Here is a 21938-nt window from a genome sequence, read left to right on the forward strand (position 1 = left end):
ACAACAGGTAGTGTAAGATCTAGTGCCGGTATCCCTGGTGGTCTAGGGTAGTGTAAGACTCAGTGCCAGTATCCCTGGTGGTCTAGTGTAGTGTAAGACTCAGTGACAGTATCCCTGGTGGTCTAGGGTAGTGTAAGATCTAGTGCCGGTATCCCTGGTGGTCTAGGGTAGTGTAAGACTCAGTGACAGTATCCCTGGTGGTCTAGGGTATTGTAAGACTCAGTGACAGTATCCCTGGTGGTCTAGGGTAGTGTAAGATCTATTGCCGGTATCCCTGGTGGTCTAGGGTAGTGTAAGACTCAGTGCCAGTATCCCTGGTGGTCTAGTGTAGTGTAAGACTCAGTGACAGTATCCCTGGTGGTCTAGGGTAGTGTAAGATCTAGTGCCGGTATCCCTGGTGGTCTAGGGTAGTGTAAGACTCAGTGACAGTATCCCTGGTGGTCTAGTGTAGTGTAAGACTCAGTGACAGTATCCCTGGTGGTCTAGGGTAGTGTAACATCTAGTGCCGGTATCCCTGGTGGTCTAGGGTAGTGTAAGACTCAGTGACAGTATCCCTGGTGGTCTAGTGTAGTGTAAGACTCAGTGACAGTATCCCTGGTGGTCTAGGGTAGTGTAAGAGTTGTCCCTGGTGGTCTTGGGTAGTGTAAGACTCAGACTACAGAATTTTTGGAAGAGTCTGAAGCAGAAGAACCTGATATTGTCACTAATATTCAGTGTAATATAAGTTGCGTGTTGTCGTATAAAGCGATGAAACATTGTGACTAAAAGTATTCACGCTGCCTTCTGTCTCCAGATACAAGGGGCGAGTTGAGCTCCCCGACAACCTGAAATCTCTCTTCCGACCGGTGGCGATGATGGTCCCCGACTGCCAGCTGATCGCAGAGATCATGCTGTTCTCCGAGGGATTTAAAGCTGCGAAGTCTCTGTCCAGGAAGTTAGTGAACCTGTATCAGCTGGCGAGCAAGCAGCTGTCTCAGCAGGTGACACGCAGCTCATTCTCTATCACAGGGGGTGAAAACTTTTCCAACTATTTTTTTTTTTTATTATTATTGTTCTGATAAATTCAAAATAAAAATCCCGCCATTATATTTTGGTACTTACCCCTTCGGCATTTAACTTATTAAATGCCGCAATTAATCTCTAACTACAAAATAAAAGTGAAAAGTGAAAAAAAAAGTTTTAAGAAATATGAAAACTATAAAACTCCCCTTTTCCCACATTAAAAATAAAGATCTAAAAAAATGAAAAAATACACATATTTCGTATCTCCACGTCCGGAAAAGTCTGATCTATCAAAATATAAAATTAATTACGGTACCTTGATCGGTAAACAGCGCAATGAGAAAAGAAATCAAAACGCCAGAATTGTGGGGGGGTCAGAGCTGCCGCAATACTACAAAAAAAATGCAGCAACAGGCGATCCGAACATCGTGTATACCCTAAAATGGAGACCCCAGATTTGGTTATATGATATATATATATATATATATATATATATATATATATATATATATATATATATATATATATATATATATATATATATATATATATATATATATATATATATATATATATATATATATATATATATATATATGTATATATATATATATATGTATATATATATATATATGTATATATATATATATATATATATATATATATATATATATATATATATATGTATATATATATATATATATATATATATATATATATATATATGTATATGTATATGTATATATATATGTATATATATATATATGTATATGTATATGTATATATATATATGTGTATATGTATATGTATATGTATATATGTATATGTATATATATATATGTGTATATGTATATGTATATATATATATATATATATATATATGTGTATGTATATGTGTATACATATATATATATGGCCTCATCACACCCATCCACAAGAGTGGGGACAGGTATGACCCAGCCAACTACAGAGGCATATGTGTCAGCAGCAACCTGGGAAAACTGTTCAACTGCATCCTGAACACAACGTCCTCAGCAAGAGCCAAGCAGGGTTCATGCCGAACCACCGAACCACTGACCACATCTACACTCTGCACAGCCTCATTCAGAGACACGTCTACAATACAAAGAATGGGAAGATATACGCCTGCTTTGTGGACTTTAAAAAGGCCTTTGATTCAGTGTGGCACCTGGGCTTATTCCTGAAACTGCTGGAGAGCGGAATAGGAGGAAAGACCTACGATGTCATCAAAAGCTCCTACACTGAGAACCGCTGCAGCGTGAGTGTGAACGGCAGAAGAACGGCTTATTTCCAGCAGAGCCGCGGGGTCAGACAAGGCTGCAGCCTAAGTCCAACACTCTTCAACATTTACATCAACGAGCTGGCTACCGTCCTGGAATCCTCCTCAGCACCTGGTCTCACCCTCCACGACACGCAGGTGAAATTCCTGCTGTATGCAGATGACCTGCTGCTGCTGTCACCAACCGAGAAAGGCCTCCAGGACAACCTGAAAATCCTAGAGAAATTCAGCACCACCTGGGCTCTACCGGTCAACCTAAAGAAAACCAACACCATGGTGTTCCAGAGGAGAAAGAGAAGATCAGACCAGCACCCAACATTTGTCCTCAACAACTGCGACCTCACAGGAACGGACAAATATACCTACCTGGGCCTAGAGATTCACCGGTCAGGGAGCTTCAAACAAGCCATAGAGACCCTGAAAGACAAGGCCTGCAAAACCTTCTATGCCATCCAAAGGAAACTCCACCATCTGAAGCCACCAGTGAGTATGGCAGCGAAGTCTGGGGTCCTCACACCTACCCAGACTGGTCAAGGTGGGATTCCAGTCCAACTGAAATATTCCACCTGGAATTCTGCAAGCACCTTCTCCAGGTCCATCGGAGCACCTCCAACAGTGCTTGTCGGGCCGAGCTGGGCAGATTCCCTCTACACCTAACAGTTCTAAAGAGGGCGCTGTCATTCTGGGCTCACCTGCATAGGAGCAATCCAAGCTCCCATCACCATAAAGCCCTGATACATGTAGGTGAAACAGAAAAACCAGAACCCTCAGAACAGCCCAGCCAAACCCAACCGGACCAGAACACAAATCATAACAACCTGACAAAAGCCGGAATCAGGAAGATGGCAGACGAAGGCCAGGAGAAGTATGTCAGTGACTGGAAGAATGATATCAACAACTCACAGAAACTGATCATGTACCGGAGCCTACAGAGAGACTACAGACTGGCCCCATATCTGGAGAAACTCCCGGACCCCAGAGATCGCAAGATCCTGAGCCGATATAGACTCAGTGCCCACAGTCTGGCCATCGAATGTGGCCTACACAGGCAGAACTACAAGCCCAGGGAGGAAAGACTGTGCCAACACTGTGATCAGGAGGCCATAGAGGACGAAACCCACTTCCTGCTACACTGCTCCAAATACTCAGCAGTGAGGGACACTCACTTCAGGAGACTCTCACATCTATTCCCGGACTTCATCACCATGAAGGAGGAAGAGAAGACATATATCCTGCTGGGAGAAGAAGAGAGAGCAGTGGAGATAGCAGCGCGGTATGTGAGCGAATGTCATAGACTGCGAGAAAGAGAACTATGATGCCATGGACTATAGCCCCCACCCTGGATCTGCCCCCATCCACCTCCCCTATCCATGGACTATAGCCCCCACAATGGATCTGCCCCCATCCACCTCCCCTACAGCTCCTACCCAACATTCCCACAGTCCCTATCCCTATTGCCTTTATACACTTGCTTTGGCAAAACTGATGTGCATTTGGTCCTGCTAATAAAGCTTCTTTGAATCTTGAATCTATATTATATATAACCAAATCTGGGGTCTCCATTTTAGGGTACATATAATGTATGTGTATATGTGTGTGTGTATATATATATATATATATATATATATATATATATATATATATATATATATATATATATATAATGTATATGTATATACCGGTGTATATATATATAATATTATTATTATTATTATTATTTTTATTTTTTTAAAGGACTCTTCTTTTTTTTTTTTTCTAGAACCATTATGATTTTGGAATGAGAGCCATTAAGACGGTGCTGGTGGTGGCCGGACAGAAGAAGCAGGAGCAGGAGTCCAGGTGAGGTGTAATGAAAATCTGATGGACATGGCGAGTGCGTCACTTCAGATCATCGTGCAAAACTCCGTCAAATTTAGGTCCGCCATCTTGGTACACCCATTAGCCCCTGCTGGAGCTTTAAGTTGTCACTTGGTCTCCACCACACACATCCTTGCATTTGTCCGCCGTGATGATTGGTGGACTGATGGCGCCGCTGATCAGCCGCTTATACAGGCGATGCCGCAGTGTGTCGTCTGCACACCTGATAATCAGAGCAGCCACTAGCAGATAAAACCCCGTCGTCCATTGTTCCAGTGAGGTTAGAACTTTGTGATAAAGCCGAGCTGATGCTGCAATAAAGCAGAAATGTGCCAGCAAAGCGGAATATTAATATGGATACGGTTATAAATAACCTCCAAATCCGGAAAAATAAGTTGGAGGATTAGCTCAGTGCGGAATCTGGTGTGACATCCCGGAGAAATATTCCTGCAGCCGGCACGAAGCCTCCTCAGGCGCAACTCAGACTATAAAAAAGGAGGAGAAAATTCTGTTCATTGCATTTATCTATTTCTCAGTAATAAGACGTATGGCTGCTACTCAGGGGTCGTGGACCGCAGTGCAATGTACGGAATACCACCCCAGAAGGGCCAAATGTCATAGAGCAACACCACCGGCAGCAGCAACACAATCCGATCCATCCCCTCCACAGTATCCAGTCCCTTCCCACCCTCCCCTAACAGTCAGCAGCGTTGTGTCCTCCTTCCCACCCTCCCCCAACTGTCAGCAGCGTTGTGTCCTCCTTCCCACTCTCCCCCAACTGTCAGCAGCATTGTGTCCTCCTTCCCACCCTCCCCCAACTGTCAGCAGTGTTGTGTAATCCTTCTCACCCTCCCCCCAGCTGTCAGCAGCATTGTGTCTCCTTCCCACCCTCCCCCAACTGTCAGCAGCGTTGTGTCCTCCTCCCCACCCTCCCCCCACAGTTGGCAGTATTGTGCCTGCCCTTCCCTTCCTCCCCCCACTGTTAGCAACATTGTGCCTGTCCTTCCCTTCCTCCCCCCACTGTTAGCACTATTGTGCCTGCCCTTCCCTTCCTCCCCCCACTGTTGGCAGCATTGTGCTTGCTCTTCCCTTCCTCCCCCCACTGTTGGCAGCATTGTACCTGCCCTTCCCTTCCTGCGCCCACTGTTGGCAGCATTGTGCCTGCCCTTCCCTTCCTCCCCCCACTGTAAGCACTATTGTGCCTGCCCTTCCCTTCCTCCCCCACTGTTGGCAGCATTGTGCCTGCCCTTCCCTTCCTCCCCCCACTGTTAGCAGCATTGTGCTTGCCCTTCCTTTCCTCCTCCCACTATTAGCAGTATTGTGCCTGCCCTTCCCGTCTTCCCCCACTGTTGGCAGTATTGTGCCTGCCCTTCCTCCCCCCACTGTTGGCAGCATTGTGCTTGCCCTTCCCTTCCTACCCCCACTGTTAGCAGCATTGTGTCCTCCTTCCCACCCCCCACTGTCAGCAGCATTGTGTCCTCCTTCCCACCCTCCCCCAGCTGTCAACAGCATTGTGTCCTCCTTCCCACCCCCCCCACTGTCATCAGCATTATGTCCTCCTCCCCACCCTCCCCCCACTGTCAGCAGCGTTGTGTCCTCCTTCCCACTCCCCCCTCTGTCAGCAGCATTGTGTCCTCCTTACCACCCTCCCCCCACTGTCAGCAGCATTGTGTCCTCCTTACCACCCTCCCCCTACTGTCAGCAGCATGGTGTCCTCCTCCCGACCCTCCCCCCACTGTCAGCAGCATTGTGTCCCTCCTTCCATCCCTCCCCCCACTGTCAGCAGCATTGTGTCCCTCCTTCTCACCCTCCCCCAACTGTCAGCAGCATTGTGTCCTCCTTCTCACCTCCCCACTGTCAGCAGCATTGTGTCCTCCTTACCACCCTCCCCCAACTGTCAGCAGCATTGTGTCCTCCTTCCCTTCCTCCCCCCACTGTTGGCAGTATTGTGCCTGCCCTTCCCTTCCTCCCCCCACTGTTGGCAGCATTGTGCCTGCCCTTCCCTTCCTCCCCCACTGTTGGCAGCATTGTGCCTGCCCTTCCCTTCCTCCCCCACTGTTGGCAGCATTGTGCTTACCCTTCCCTTCCTCCCTCACTGTTGGCAGCATTGTGCCTGCCCTTCCCTTCCTCCCCCCCACTGTTGGCAGCATTGTGCCTGCCCTTCCCTTCCTCCCCCCACTGTTGGCAGCATTGTGCCTGCCCTTCCCATCCTCCCCCCACTGTTAGCAGCATTGTGCTTGCCCTTCCCTTCCTCCTCCCACTATTAGCAGTATTGTGTCTGCCCTTCCCTTCTTCAAAAGAAAAAATCCAGCTCACCATAGTTGTAGTCCCTGGAGGCTCGGAGCACGGAAACACTGTGTCAAGGCGTGAGGAATGCAGGAAATAGAAAAAAATCCAGCTCAACGAGGTGGTGAAAAAGCAAAGTCTTGGTACTTTATTCACTTCATATCAAAAAATAGAGGATAAAACAACAGCACAATATAATTAAAAACACTATCTACGCGTTTCTGGTGACATGGCACCCTTAGTCATGATACATGACTAAGGGTGCCATGTCACCAGAAACGCGTAGATAGTGTTTTTAATTATATTGTGCTGTTGTTTTATCCTCTATTTTTTGATATGAAGTGAATAAAGTACCAAGACTTTGCTTTTTCACCACCTCGTTGAGCTGGATTTTTTTCTATTTCCTGCCTTCCCTTCTTCCCCCACTGTTGGCAGTATTGTGCCTGCCCTTCCTCCCCCCACTGTTGGCAGCATTGTGCCTGCCCTTCCCTTCCTACCCCCACTTTTAGCAGCATTGTGTCCTCCTTCCCACCCCCCACTGTCAGCACCATTGTGTCCTCCTCACCACCCTCCCCCCACTGTCAGCAGCGTTGTGTCCTCCTTCCCACCCCCCCACTGTCAGCAGCATTGTGTCCTCCTTACCACCCTCCCCCACTGTCAGCAGCATTGTGTCTTCCTTACCACCCTCCCCCCACGGTCAGCAGCATTGTTTCCCTCCTTCCCACCCTCCCCCAACTGTCAGCAGCATTGTGTCCCTCCTTCCCACCCTCCCCCAACTGTCAGCAGCATTGTGTCCTCCTTCCCACCCCCCCACTGTCAGCAGCATTGTGTCCTCCTTACCACCCTCCCCCCACTGTCAGCAGCATTGTGTCCTCCTTGCTACCCTCCCCCCAGTGTCAGCATCATTGTGTCCCTCCTTCCCACCCTCCCCCAACTGTCAGCAGCATTGTGTCCTCCTTTCCTTCCTCCCCCCACTATTGGCAGTATTATGTCCTCCTTCCCCCCCCACTGTCAGCAGCATTGTGTCCTCCTTACCACCGTCCCCCCACTGTCAGCAGCATTGTGTCCTTACTACCCTCCCCCCTCTGTCAGCGTCATTGTGTCCCTCCTTCCCACCCTCCCCCAACTGTCAGCAGCATTGTGTCCTCCTTTCCTTCCTCCCCCGAATGTTGGCAGTATTGTGCCTGCCCTTCCCTTCCTCCCCCCACTGTTAGCAGCATTGTGCCTGCCCTTCCCTTCCTCCCCCCACTGTTAGCAGCATTGTGCCAGCCCTTCCCTTCCTCCCCCCACTGTTGGCAGCATTGTGCTTGCTCTTCCCTTCCTCCCCCCACTGTTGGCAGCATTGTGCCTGCCCTTCCCTTCCTCCCCCCACTGTAAGCACTATTGTGCCTGCCCTTCCCTTCCTCCCCCCACTGTTGGCAGCATTGTGCCTGCCCTTCCCTTCCTCCCCCCACTGTAAGCACTATTGTGCCAGCCCTTCCCTTCCTCCCCCCACTGTTGGCAGCATTGTGCTTGCCTTTCCCTTCCTCTGCCACTGTTGGCAGCATTGTGCCTGCCCTTCCTTTCCTCCCCCCACTGTTGGCAGCATTGTGCCTGCCCTTCCCTTCCTCCCCCCCACTGTCAGCAGCCTTGTGCCTGCCCTTCCCTTCCTCCCCCCACTGTTAGCAACATTGTGCCTGCCCTCCCCTTCCTCCCCCCACTGTTAGCAGCATTGTGCCAGCCCTTCCCTTCCTCCCCCCACTGTTGGCAGCATTGTGCTTGCTCTTCCCTTCCTCCCCCCACTGTTGGCAGCATTGTGCTTGCCCTTCCCTTCCTCTGCCACTGTTGGCAGCATTGTACCTGCCCTTCCTTTCCTCCCCCCACTGTTGGCAGCATTGTGCCTGCCCTTCCCTTCCTCCCCCCCACTGTCAGCAGCCTTGTGCCTGCCCTTCCCTTCCTCCCCCCACTGTTGGCAGCATTGTGCCTGCCCTTCCCTTCCTCCCCCCACTGTTGGCAGCATTGTGCTTGCCCTTCCCTTCCTCCCCCCACTGTTGGCAGCATTGTGCCTGCCCTTACCTTCCGCCACCAACTGTTGGCAGCATTGTGCCTGCCCTTCCCTTCCTCCCCCCACTGTTGGCAGCATTGTGCTTGCCCTTCCCTTCCTCCCCCCACTGTTGGCAGCATTGTGCCTGCCCTTACCTTCCGCCACCAACTGTTGGCAGCATTGTGCCTGCCCTTCCCTTCCTCCCCCACTGTCAGCAGCCTTGTGCCTGCCCTTCCCTTCCTCCTCCCACTGTTGGCAGCATTGTGACTGCCCTTCCCTTCCTCCCCCACTGTTGCCAGCATTGTGCTTGCCCTTCCCTTCCTCCCCCCACTGTTGGCAGCATTGTGCTTGCCTTTCCTTCCTCCTCCCACTGTCAGCAGCCTTGTGCCTGCCCTTCCCTTCCTCCCCCACTGTCGGCAGCATTGTGCCTGCCCTTCCCTTCCTCCCCCACTGTTGGCAGCGTTATGCTTGCCCTTCCCTTCCTCCTCCCACTGTTAGCAGCATTGTGCCTGCCCTTCCCTTCCTCCTCCCACTGTTAGCAGCATTGTGCCTGCCCTTCCCTTCCTCCTCCCACTGTTAGCAGCATTGTGCCTGCCCTTCCCTTCCTCCTACCACTGTTAGCAGTATTGTGCCTGCCCTTCACTTCCTCCTTCCACTGTTAGCAGCATTGTGCCTGCCCTTTCTACACTCCTCCACTGTTAGCAGCATTGTGCCTGCCCTTTCCTTCCTCCTCCCACTGTTAGCAGCATTGTGCCTGCCCTTTCTACACTCCCCCCACTGTTAGCAGCATTGTGCTTGTCCTTCCCTTCCTCCTCCCACTGTTAGCAGCATTGTGACTGCCCTTTCTACACTCCCCCCACTGTTAGCAGCATTGTGCCTGCCCTTCCCTTCCTCCCCACACTGTTGGCAGCATTGTGACTGCCCTTTCTACACTCCCCCCACTGTTAGCAGCATTGTGCTTGCCCTTCCCTTCCTACCACCACTGTTAGCTGCATTATGCTTGCCCTTCCCTTCCTCCTCCCACTGTCAGCAGGATTGTGCCTGCCTTTACCACTATCCTCCACTGTTGGCAGCATTGTGCCTGCCTTTACCACTATCCTCCACTGTTGTTAGCATTGTGCCTGCCCTTCTCTTCCTCCCCCCACTGTTGGCAGCATTGTGCCTGCCCTTCCCTTCCTCCCCCCACTGTTGGCAGCATTGTGCTTGCCCTTCCCTTCCTCCCCCCACTGTTGGCAGCATTGTGCCTGCCCTTACCTTCCGCCACCAACTGTTGGCAGCATTGTGCCTGCCCTTCCCTTCCTCCCCCACTGTCAGCAGCCTTGTGCCTGCCCTTCCCTTCCTCCTCCCACTGTTGGCAGCATTGTGACTGCCCTTCCCTTCCTCCCCCACTGTTGCCAGCATTGTGCTTGCCCTTCCCTTCCTCCCCCCACTGTTGGCAGCATTGTGCTTGCCTTTCCTTCCTCCTCCCACTGTCAGCAGCCTTGTGCCTGCCCTTCCCTTCCTCCCCCACTGTCGGCAGCATTGTGCCTGCCCTTCCCTTCCTCCCCCACTGTTGGCAGTGTTATGCTTGCCCTTCCCTTCCTCCTCCCACTGTTAGTAGCATTGTGCCTGCCCTTCCCTTCCTCCTCCCACTGTTAGCAGCATTGTGCCTGCCCTTCCCTTCCTCCTCCCACTGTTAGCAGCATTGTGCCTGCCCTTCCCTTCCTCCTACCACTGTTAGCAGTATTGTGCCTGCCCTTCACTTCCTCCTTCCACTGTTAGCAGCATTGTGCCTGCCCTTTCTACACTCCTCCACTGTTAGCAGCATTGTGCCTGCCCTTCCCTTCCTCCTCCCACTGTTAGCAGCATTGTGCCTGCCCTTTCTACACTCCCCCCACTGTTAGCAGCATTGTGCTTGTCCTTCCCTTCCTCCTCCCACTGTTAGCAGCATTGTGACTGCCCTTTCTACACTCCCCCCACTGTTAGCAGCATTGTGCTTGCCCTTCCCTTCCTCCTCCCACTACTAGCAGTATTGTGCCTGCCCTTTCCTTCCTCCCCCACTGTTGGCAGTATTGTGCCTGCCCTTCCTCCCCCCACTGTTGGCAGCATTGTGCTTGCCCTTCCCTTCCTACCACCACTGTTAGCTGCATTGTGCTTGCCCTTCCCTTCCTCCTCCCACTGTCAGCAGGATTGTGCCTGCCTTTACAACTATCCTCCACTGTTGTTAGCATTGTGCCTGCCCTTCCCTTCCTCCTCCCACTGTTGGCAGCATTGTGCCTGCCCTTCCCTTCCTCCCCCCACTGTTGGCAGCATTGTGCTTGCCCTTCCCTTCCTACCACCACTGTTAGCTGCATTATGCTTGCCCTTCCCTTCCTCCTCCCACTGTCAGCAGGATTGTGCCTGCCTTTACCACTATCCTCCACTGTTGGCAGCATTGTGCCTGCCTTTACCACTATCCTCCACTGTTGTTAGCATTGTGCCTGCCCTTCCCTTCCTCCTCCCACTGTTAGCAGCATTGTGCCTGCCCTTTCTACACTCCTCCACTGTTAGCAGCATTGTGCTTGCCCTTCCCTTCCTCCTCCCACTGTTAGCAGCATTGTGCTTGCCCTTCCCTTCCTCCTCCCACTATTAGCAGTATTGTGCCTGCCCTTCCCTTCCTCCCCCACTGTTGGCAGTATTGTGCCTGCCCTTCCTCCCCCCACTGTTGGCAGCATTGTGCTTGCCCTTCCCTTCCTACCACCACTGTTAGCTGCATTATGCTTGCCCTTCCCTTCCTCCTCCCACTGTTAGCAGCATTGTGCCTGCCCTTTCTACACTCCCCCCACTGTTAGCAGCATTGTGCTTGCCCTTCCCTTCCTCCTCCCACTATTAGCAGTATTGTGCCTGCCCTTCCCTTCCTCCCCCACTGTTGGCAGTATTGTGCCTGCCCTTCCTCCCCCCACTGTTGGCAGCATTGTGCTTGCCCTTCCCTTCCTACCACCACTGTTAGCTGCATTATGCTTGCCCTTCCCTTCCTCCTCCCACTGTCAGCAGGATTGTGCCTGCCTTTACCACTATCCTCCACTGTTGGCAGCATTGTGCCTGCCTTTACCACTATCCTCCACTGTTGTTAGCATTGTGCCTGCCCTTCCCTTCCTCCTCCCACTGTTGGCAGCATTGTGCCTGCCCTTGCCACTCCCCCCCACCGCTGTCAGCAGCCTTGTGCCTGCCCTTTCTATTCTCCCCCACTGTTAGCATTGTGCCTGCCCTTGCGACCGCCCCCATCCACTGTCAGCAGTCTTGTGCCTGCCCTTTCTACCCTTTTCCCAGGTCCTAATGCCCCAGTACCCATTTTGCAGGACTAGCATTTCACAAAGTTTCTGCTTTGCCAAAGCAGGTGGCCCGCAGATTGACAGGCCCACCCGGAATCTGCAGTCCAAGTCTGTTTTACGCCCTATTGTCTGAAGGGTCTGAGTGCTCTTAAAGGGGTATCAGCCCTACACAAGTCATCATCTATCACCTGGATAGGTCATAACTGTTAGATTGTTAAGCGCCCCACCATTAAGCTTCCCCGTTATGACAGAATGGTGGTGGCAAAAATGTCAAAGCAGGTTCCCTTAAAATGATACAATTTGTTTCTGCTTGCAGCCACCACTAGGGGGAGCTACTTGTAGACAGTATAAATTCATACAAATCCCACTGGATTCAATAATAAACCCACACACCTTTAACAATGGATTACATTTATTCATGTAAAGAGGATTTTCCACCACAATAATTTTTGGTATAAAATAAAAATATTCCATATTAAAAAGAGAACAGTGAAGACACTTTTGGAATGAGTTTTTTTGCTGGCGCCTTTAACAGGGCGAGTAATTTTTTTTCAATAGAACATTTTGGGTATATATATAAAAAAAAAATGAACTTTTTTTCTTTTTTTGCCTGTGACTTGCTGGCTGCTGCGTATAGGGCACAGTCTGTCGCCTCTCCTGTGCACCGGACCTGCACCTCTGTCTCTCCAGCTTTCTGCTCACTATTTGGCGTCCTCTATAGAAATAGATGTTGGTTCAGCCGCCGGACGCCATCAAGATATTGGACAAAAATAGCATTGATTTATCCCCCATAAAACAAGCGGTTTGTGTATTGCTGGACTGTCCCTTTAAGGCGAATCCTTTAGTCATTCGCACCTTTATTGTCCATTCCTATGCCTTCTAGTTATGGATTACGTATCACAATGATATGATATCATGATTTATTTTCTGCTCCTGCACCGCTAACAAGCTTGCTGTGTAACCAGAGAGAAGAACCTGAGACTTTCCCCGGAGAATGAAACGCTGATAATAATCAGAGCCCTCAAAGAAGCAAACTTGCCCAAATTCTTGGCTGAAGATGTGAGACTTTTTGAAAACATCATGGCCGACCTGTTTCCGGGAGTCAACCTTCAGAAAGCAAGCACCGAAAAATTAGAGGTAAAATTGGCTAAATGAACGGGAAGTAAAGTACGGTAGTGCCCTCTCCTCCGGCTCACCTCTTTTTCTCATTATGGCGGCACACTTATTGCCGCCACACAGACTATGGCGATATTATTGGAGTATTTTGTGACTGTCCCGTTTTTGCAGCGACACAAGGTCCCGTCGCACATGTGACGTCACTGAGACCCCATAGCTGTAGCCTATATGTAGATACCCTGGACTAGTCAAAGTGGCTCGCTGGCGCCCCCCTGGTGCCCACAGGTGAGTTTTTCCAGCTGTGACTGACACATGGGGAGGCCACGTATCTGCTGTACTGACGTGCAAGCTATGTAGTCGTGTCCCTTACCGCCATACGATGCTGAGTATGTCCGCACCGGCGTCGCCGCCCCGAAGATTTGCACACAAATCGGAGATCGCCCTGTTCCAAAGTTCCTCATTGTTTCCAGAAAACGACCTTTTACTGCTTCACCGAGAAGGATCGTGACAAAGCGAAATCCTCCTCCTCTATTTTAGGCTTTGAATTGTTCTATGTCTCACAACATTTCCTGATCCACAAAAAAAGTCCTAATGTCCCCATTTATCTTGTGGCTGCGTCTGCTCTTTATCCCCCCGGGGGGCTCGGGGCACCTACAAATCTGACGGTACTGCAAACGCTGCTTTGTTCCAGCAGTTTTGTTTCCTCCCTCATTATCAGTGTCGGCTCAGCCGCGCTGCCATCCTCATGTATCACAGACACTTTCTGCTCTGACTTTTCCGGTATCTTCCTCTCGGTGTTGCAGGAAGCCATCGCTGTGTCTGTGAGGGAATTAGGTCTGCAGCCGTGGGAAAGTCAGACGGAGAAGGTGATCCAGTTCTATCACCAGATTATGGTAAGAAGGTGGGAAGGTCCTGCCAAAGAGAGACCACCGAGGGTCTTACAGCGATAGATCATTGTCTGATGACCCCTCTATATACAGTAGATAACACAGGATCCACCATTCACAATAGGTGATATCACAGCTCACCTCCTCCTGTACAATGACTCATAACACCTCTATATACAGTAGATAACACAGGATCCACCATTCACAATAGGTGATGTCACAGCTCACCTCCCCCTCCTGTACAAAGACTGATAACACCTCTATATACAGTAGATAACACAGGATCCACCATTCACAATAGGTGATGGCACAGCTCACCTCCTCCTGTACAATGACTGATAACACCTCTATATACAGTAGATAACACAGGATCCACCATTCATAATAAGTGATGTCACAGCTCACCTCCTCCTCCTGTACAATGACTGATATCACCTCTATATACAGTAGATAACACAGGAAGCACCATTTACAATAGGTGATGGCACAGCTCACCTCCCCCTCCTGTACAAAGACTGATAACACCTCTATATACAGTAGATAACACAGGATCCACCATTCACAATAGGTGATGTCACAGCTCACCTCCTCCTCCTGTACAAAGACTGATAACACCTCTATATACAGTAGATAACACAGGATCAACCATTCACAATAGATGATGTCACAGCTCACCTCCTCCTCCTCCTCCTCCTTACAATGACTGATATCACCTCTATATACAGTAGAGAACACAGGATCCACCATTCATATTAGGGGATGTCACAGCTCACCTCCTCCTGTACAATGACTCATAACACCTCTATATACAGTAGATAACACAGGATCCACCATTCACAATAGGTGATGTCACAGCTCACCTCCTCCTCCTGTACAATGACTGATAATACCTCTATATACAGTAGATAACACAGGATCCACCATTCACAATAGATGATGTCACAGTTCACCTCCTCCTCCTGTACAATGACTGATATCACCTCTATATACAGTAGATAACACAGGATCCACCATTTACAATAGGTGATGTCACAGCTCACCTCCCCCTCCTGTAGAAAGACTGATAACACCTCTGTTGTGAATTTACCTTTTGGCTCCCTCTAGTGGCTACTAGTGATTTGTCTCTGGGTATGTCATTCATCCCTTGTATGCTCACCTGGGTCGTTAGGTCAGGGGTGTTGCTATATAAGCTCCCTGGACCTTCAGTTCAATGCCTGGCAACGTTGATATCAGAGCTAATCTGTAGTGCTCTTGTCTACTGATCCTGGTTCCTGCTTTATTAAGTTAAGTCTGCTTCCTTGCTTTTTGCTATTTGTTTTGGTTTGCATTTTTGTCCAGCTTGTATATAATCTGTTTCCTGACCTTGCTGGAAGCTCTAGGGTGGCTGGTGTTCTCCCCCGGGCCGTTAGACGGTTCGGGGGTTCTTGAATCTCCAGCGTGGATTTTGATAGGGTTTTTGTTGACCATATAAGTTATCTTACTACATTCTGCTATTAGTAAGTGGGCCTCTCTTTGCTATACCTAGTTCATCTCTGTGTTTGTCACTTCCTCTTACCTCACCGTTATTATTTGTGGGGGGCTACTATCCTACTTTTGGGGTCTATTCTCTGGAGGCAAGAGAGGTCTTTGTTTTCCTCTTCTAGGGGTAGTTAGTCCTCCGGCTGGCGCGAGACATCTAGCGTCCAACGTAGGCATGTTCCCCGGCTACTGCTAGTGTTGGCGTTAGGAGTAGATATATGGTCAACCCAGTTACCACTGCCCTATGAGCTGGATTTTTGTACGTCGCAGACTTACTTGTTTCTCTGAGACCCTCGCCATTGGGGTCATAACAGTTTGCCAGGCCAGTATTAAATGTTAAATGCATTGCAGAAGCGGGATTATAAGAAAGAAAGCTCTGAGTTTTTTTTTTTCTCTCTCTCATTTTTTTTTTTCTTTTCCCCTTTACCTCTGAGTGGCTTGTGTTTGCTGCAGACATGAATGTCCAGACCTTGATTACAAGTGTGGACCAGCTTGCTGCTCGTGTGCAGGGCATACAGGATTATGTTACCAGAAATCCTAGGTCAGAACCTAAGATACCGATTCCTGAACCGTTTTCCGGAGACCGATTTAAATTTAGAAATTTCAGGAATAATTGTAAATTGTTTTTGTCCCTGAAACCCTGTTCATCTGGAGACTCCGCTCAGCAAGTAAAAATTGTTATTTCTTTGTTACGGGGCGACCCTCAGGATTGGGCTTTCTCGCTGGCGCCAGGAGATCCGGCATTGGCTGACATTGATGCGTTTTTTCTGGCGCTCGGTTTGCTTTATGAGGAACCCAATCTTGAGATTCAGGCAGAAAAGGCCTTGCTGGCTATGTCTCAGGGCCAGGACGAGGCTGAAGTGTATTGCCAAAAATTTCGGAAATGGTCCGTGCTGACCCAGTGGAACGAGTGTGCATTGGCTGCTAATTTTAGAAATGGCCTTTCTGAAGCCATTAAGAATGTGATGGTGGGTTTTCCCATTCCCACAGGTCTGAATGATTCCATGGCCCTGGCAATTCAAATTGACCGGCGGTTGCGGGAGCGCAAAACCGCAAATTCCCTCATGGTGTTGTCTGAACAGGCACCTGATTTAATGCAATGTGATAGAAAAACCGCAAATTCCCTCATGGTGTTGTCTGAACAGACACCTAATTCGGTGCAATGTGATAGAAAAACCGCAAATTCCCTCATGGTGTTGTCTGAACAGACACCTGATTTAATGCAATGTGATAGAAAAACCGCAAATTCCCTCATGGTGTTGTCTGAACAGACACCTGATTTAATGCAATGTGATAGAATCCTGACTAGAAATGAGCGGAAAATTCATAGACGCCAGAATGGCTTGTGTTACTACTGTGGTGATTCTACACATGTTATCTCATCATGCTCTAAACGTCTTACTAAGGTTGTTAGTCCGGTCGCCATTGGTAATTTGCAACCTAAATTTATTCTATCTGTAACCTTGATTTGCTCACTGTCATCGTATCCTGTCATGGCGTTTGTGGACTCGGGTGCTGCCCTGAGTCTGATGGATCTGTCATTTGCTAAGCGCTGCGGATTTGTTCTTGAGCCATTGGAAAATCCTATTCCTCTTAGGGGTATTGATTCTACGCCATTGGCAAAAAATAAACCGCAGTTTTGGACACAGGTTACCATGTGCATGACTCCCGAACATCGGGAGGTAATACGTTTTCTTGTTCTGCATAAAATGCATGATTTGGTTGTTTTGGGTTTGCCATGGTTACAGACCCATAATCCAGTCTTGGACTGGAAGGCTATGTCAGTGTCAAGTTGGGGCTGCCATGGAATTCATGGAGATTCCCTGCCCGTGTCTATTGCTTCTTCTACGCCTTCGGAAGTTCCGGAGTATTTGTCTGATTATCAGGATGTCTTCAGCGAGTCTAAAGGTACCTTCACACGAAACGACATTATAACGATATCGCTAGCAATCCGTGACGTTGCAGCGTCCTCGCTAGCGATATCGTTTCGTTTGACACGCAGCAGCGATCAGGATCCTGCTGTGATGTCGCTGGTCGCTGAATAAAGTCCAGAACTTTATTTGGTCGTCCGATCGCTGTGTATCGTTGTGTTTGAAAGCAAAAGCAACGATACCAGCGATGTTTTACACTGGTAACCAGGGTAAACATCGGGTTACCAAGCGCAGGGCCGCGCTTAGTTACCCGATGTTTACCCTGGTTACTAGCGTAAAATGTAAAAAAAACAAACAGCACATACTCACATTGCGTCCCCTGCAGTCTGCTTCCTCCTCTGACTCAGCGCCGCAAAGTGAAAGTGAAAGCAGCACAGCGGTGACGTCACCGCTCTGCTCTCACTGTACGGCGCTCAGTCAGTCAGGAAGTGGACGCAGGGGGACGTGAATGTAAGTATGTGCTGTTTGTTTTTTTTAGATTTTACGCTGGTAACCAGGGTAAACATCGGGTTACTAAGCGCGGCCCTGCGCTTAGTTACCCGATGTTTACCCTGGTTACCAGGGGACCTCGGCATAGTTGATCGCTGGAGAGCGGTCTGTGTGACAGCTCTCCAGCGACCAAACAGCGACGCTGCAGCGATCGACATCGTTGTCGCTATCGCTGCAGCGTCGCTTCGTGTGAAGGTACCTTAAGTCTAGTGCACTGCCTCCTCATAGGGACTGTGACTGTGCTATAGATTTGATCCCAGGCAGTAAGTTTCCTAAGGGGAGACTGTTTAATCTGTCGGTACCTGAACATACCGCGATGCGTTCATATATCAAGGAGTCTCTGGAGAAGGGACATATTCGTCCTTCTTCTTCCCCTCTTGGTGCGGGATTCTTTTTTGTGGCCAAAAAGGACGGATCTTTGAGGCCTTGTATTGACTATCGGCTTTTAAATAAGATCACTGTCAAATTTCAGTATCCTTTGCCGCTGTTGTCAGATTTGTTTGCCCGGATTAAAGGTGCCAAGTGGTTTACCAAGATAGACCTTCGTGGTGCGTACAACCTTGTGCGCATTAAGCAAGGTGATGAATGGAAAACCGCATTCAATACGCCCGAAGGTCATTTTGAGTACTTGGTGATGCCATTCGGTCTCTCTAATGCACCTTCAGTTTTTCAGTCCTTCATGCATGACATTTTCCGGAAGTATCTGGATAAATTTTTGATTGTTTATCTGGATGATATTCTGGTTTTTTCTGATGACTGGGACTCGCATGTGGAGCAGGTCAGGATGGTTTTTGAGATTCTGCGTGAAAATTCTTTGTTTGTAAAAGGCTCAAAGTGTCTCTTTGGTGTACAGAAGGTTCCCTTTTTGGGGTTCATTTTTTCCCCTTCTGCTGTGGAGATGGATCCAGTCAAGGTCCGAGCTATTCATGATTGGACTCAACCCTCGTCAGTCAAGAGTCTTCAGAAGTTCTTGGGTTTTGCTAATATCTACCGTCGTTTTATCGCAAATTTCTCTAGCGTTGTTAAACCGCTGACGGATATGACCAAGAAAGGCTCTGATGTAGCTAACTGGGCTCCTGCTGCCGTGGAGGCTTTCCAGGAGTTAAAACGCCGGTTTACTTCGGCGCCTGTTTTGTGCCAGCCTGACATCTCACTTCCTTTTCAGGTTGAGGTGGATGCTTCAGAGATTGGAGCAGGGGCCGTTTTGTCGCAGAGAGGCCCTGGTTGCTCTACTATGAGACCTTGTGCCTTTTTCTCTAGGAAGTTTTCGCCGGCAGAGCGAAATTATGATGTGGGCAATCGGGAGTTGTTGGCCATGAAGTGGGCATTTGAGGAGTGGCGTCATTGGCTCGAGGGTGCTAAGCATCGTGTGGTGGTCTTGACTGATCACAAAAATCTGATGTATCTCGAGTCTGCTAAACGCCTGAATCCTAGACAGGCCCGCTGGTCATTGTTTTTCTCCCGTTTTGACTTTGTGGTCTCGTATTTACCAGGTTCTAAGAATGTGAAGGCCGATGCTCTGTCTAGGAGCTTTGTGCCTGATGCTCCTGGAGTCGCTGAACCTGTGGGTATTCTTAAGGAAGGAGTTATCGTGTCTGCTATTTCTCCAGATCTGCGACGTGTGTTGCAGAGATTTCAGGCTGGTAGGCCTGACTCTTGTCCACCTGACAGATTGTTTGTGCCTGCTAGATGGACCAGCAGAGTCATTTCCGAGGTTCATTCCTCGGTGTTGGCAGGGCACCCGGGAATTTTTGGCACCAGAGATCTGGTGGCCAGGTCCTTTCGGTGGCCTTCCTTGTCAAGGGATGTGCGGTCATTTGTACAGTCCTGTGGTACTTGTGCTCGAGCTAAGCCTTGCTGCTCTCGTGCCAGCGGGTTGCTCTTGCCCTTGCCTGTCCCGAAGAGACCTTGGACACACATCTCTATGGATTTCATTTCTGATCTTCCGGTGTCTCAGGGCATGTCTGTCATCTGGGTGATATGTGATCGTTTCTCCAAGATGGTCCATTTGGTTCCTTTGCCTAAGCTGCCCTCCTCTTCTGATCTGGTTCCTGTGTTCTTCCAGAACGTGGTTCGTTTGCACGGCATTCCTGAGAATATTGTGTCGGACAGAGGATCCCAGTTTGTTTCCAGGTTCTGGCGATCCTTTTGTGGTAGGATGGGCATTGAGTTGTCGTTTTCATCCGCTTTCCATCCCCAGACTAACGGACAAACGGAGCGAACTAATCAGACTCTGGAGGCTTATTTGAGGTGTTTTGTCTCTTCTGATCAGGATGATTGGGTGACCTTCTTGCCGTTGGCTGAATTTGCCCTTAATAATCGGGCTAGTTCCGCCACCTTGGTTTCGCCATTTTTCTGCAACTCTGGTTTCCATCCTCGTTTTTCCTCGGGACATGTGGAGCCTTCTGACTGTCCTGGGGTGGATTCCATGGTGGATAGGTTGCAGCGGATCTGGGGGCATGTGATGGACAACTTGAAGTTGTCACAGGAGAAGGCTCAGCGTTTTGCCAACCGCCGCCGCGGTGTGGGTCCCCGACTTCGCGTTGGGGATTTGGTATGGCTGTCTTCTCGATTTGTTCCTATGAAGGTCTCCTCTCCCAAATTTAAGCCTCGCTTCATTGGTCCTTACAAGATATTGGAAATCATTAATCCTGTATCCTTTCGCCTGGATCTTCCGGTGTCATTTGCCATCCACAACGTATTTCATAGGTCCTTGTTGCGGCGGTACGTTGTGCCTGTGGTTCCTTCTGCTGAGCCTCCTGCTCCGGTGTTGGTTGAGGGCGAGTTGGAGTACGTGGTGGAGAAGATCTTAGATTCTCGTCTCTCCAGGCGGAGGCTTCAGTACCTGGTCAAGTGGAAGGGCTATGGTCAGGAGGATAATTCCTGGGTGGTCGCCTCTGATGTGCATGCGGCCGATTTAGTTCGTGCCTTTCACGCCGCTCATCCTGATCGCCCTGGTGGTCTTGGTGAGGGTTCGGTGACCCCTCACTAAGGGGGGGGGGTACTGTTGTGAATTTACCTTTTGGCTCCCTCTAGTGGCTACTAGTGATTTGTCTCTGGGTATGTCATTCATCCCTTGTATGCTCACCTGGGTCGTTAGGTCAGGGGTGTTGCTATATAAGCTCCCTGGACCTTCAGTTCAATGCCTGGCAACGTTGATATCAGAGCTAATCTGTAGTGCTCTTGTCTACTGATCCTGGTTCCTGCTTTATTAAGTTAAGTCTGCTTCCTTGCTTTTTGCTATTTGTTTTGGTTTGCATTTTTGTCCAGCTTGTATATAATCTGTTTCCTGACCTTGCTGGAAGCTCTAGGGTGGCTGGTGTTCTCCCCCCGGGCCGTTAGACGGTTCGGGGGTTCTTGAATCTCCAGCGTGGATTTTGATAGGGTTTTTGTTGACCATATAAGTTATCTTACTACATTCTGCTATTAGTAAGTGGGCCTCTCTTTGCTAAAACCTAGTTCATCTCTGTGTTTGTCATTTCCTCTTACCTCACCGTTATTATTTGTGGGGGGCTACTATCCTACTTTTGGGGTCTATTCTCTGGAGGCAAGAGAGGTCTTTGTTTTCCTCTTCTAGGGGTAGTTAGTCCTCCGGCTGGCGCGAGACATCTAGCGACCAACGTAGGCATGTTCCCCGGCTACTGCTAGTGTTGGCGTTAGGAGTAGATATATGGTCAACCCAGTTACCACTGCCCTATGAGCTGGATTTTTGTACGTCGCAGACTTACTTGTTTCTCTGAGACCCTCGCCATTGGGGTCATAACACACCTCTATATACAGTAGATAACACAGGATCCACCATTCACAATAGGTGATGTCACAGCTCACCTCCCCCTCCTGTACAAAGACTGATAACACCTCTATATACAGTAGATAACACAGGATCCACCATTCACAATAGGTGATGGCACAGCTCACCTCCTCCTCCTCCTGTACAATGACTGATAACACCTCTATATACAGTAGATAACACAGGATCCACCATTCACAATAGATGATGTCACAGTTCACCTCCTCCTGTACAGAGACTGATAACACCTCTATATACAGTAGATAACACAGGATCCACCATTCACAATAGGTGATGTCACAGCTCACCTCCTCCTCCTGTACAATGACTGATAACACTTTTATATACAGTAGATAACACAGGATCCACCATTCACAGTAGGTGATGTCACAGCTCACCTCCCCCTCCTGTACAATGACTGATAACACCTCTATATACAGTAGATAACA

At 49.2% G+C, this 21938-nt stretch overlaps 1 protein-coding gene across 1 annotated transcript in view; it reads left to right on the forward strand.

Annotated features, from left to right (window-relative positions):
• DNAH14 (dynein axonemal heavy chain 14) overlaps window positions 1-21938 on the forward strand; it is a 173230-nt gene that overhangs the window by 86755 nt on the left and 64537 nt on the right. Inside the window, exons 33-36 of the mRNA XM_077282193.1 lie at window positions 794-980; window positions 4062-4141; window positions 12724-12895; window positions 13678-13767. Of these exons, the coding sequence (XP_077138308.1) occupies window positions 794-980; window positions 4062-4141; window positions 12724-12895; window positions 13678-13767 (529 nt within the window). The remainder of the gene's footprint in view (window positions 1-793; window positions 981-4061; window positions 4142-12723; window positions 12896-13677; window positions 13768-21938) is intronic.

This window comes from Ranitomeya variabilis, chromosome 2 (assembly GCF_051348905.1).
Source record: "Ranitomeya variabilis isolate aRanVar5 chromosome 2, aRanVar5.hap1, whole genome shotgun sequence".
Classification (NCBI taxonomy): Eukaryota; Metazoa; Chordata; class Amphibia; order Anura; family Dendrobatidae; genus Ranitomeya; species Ranitomeya variabilis.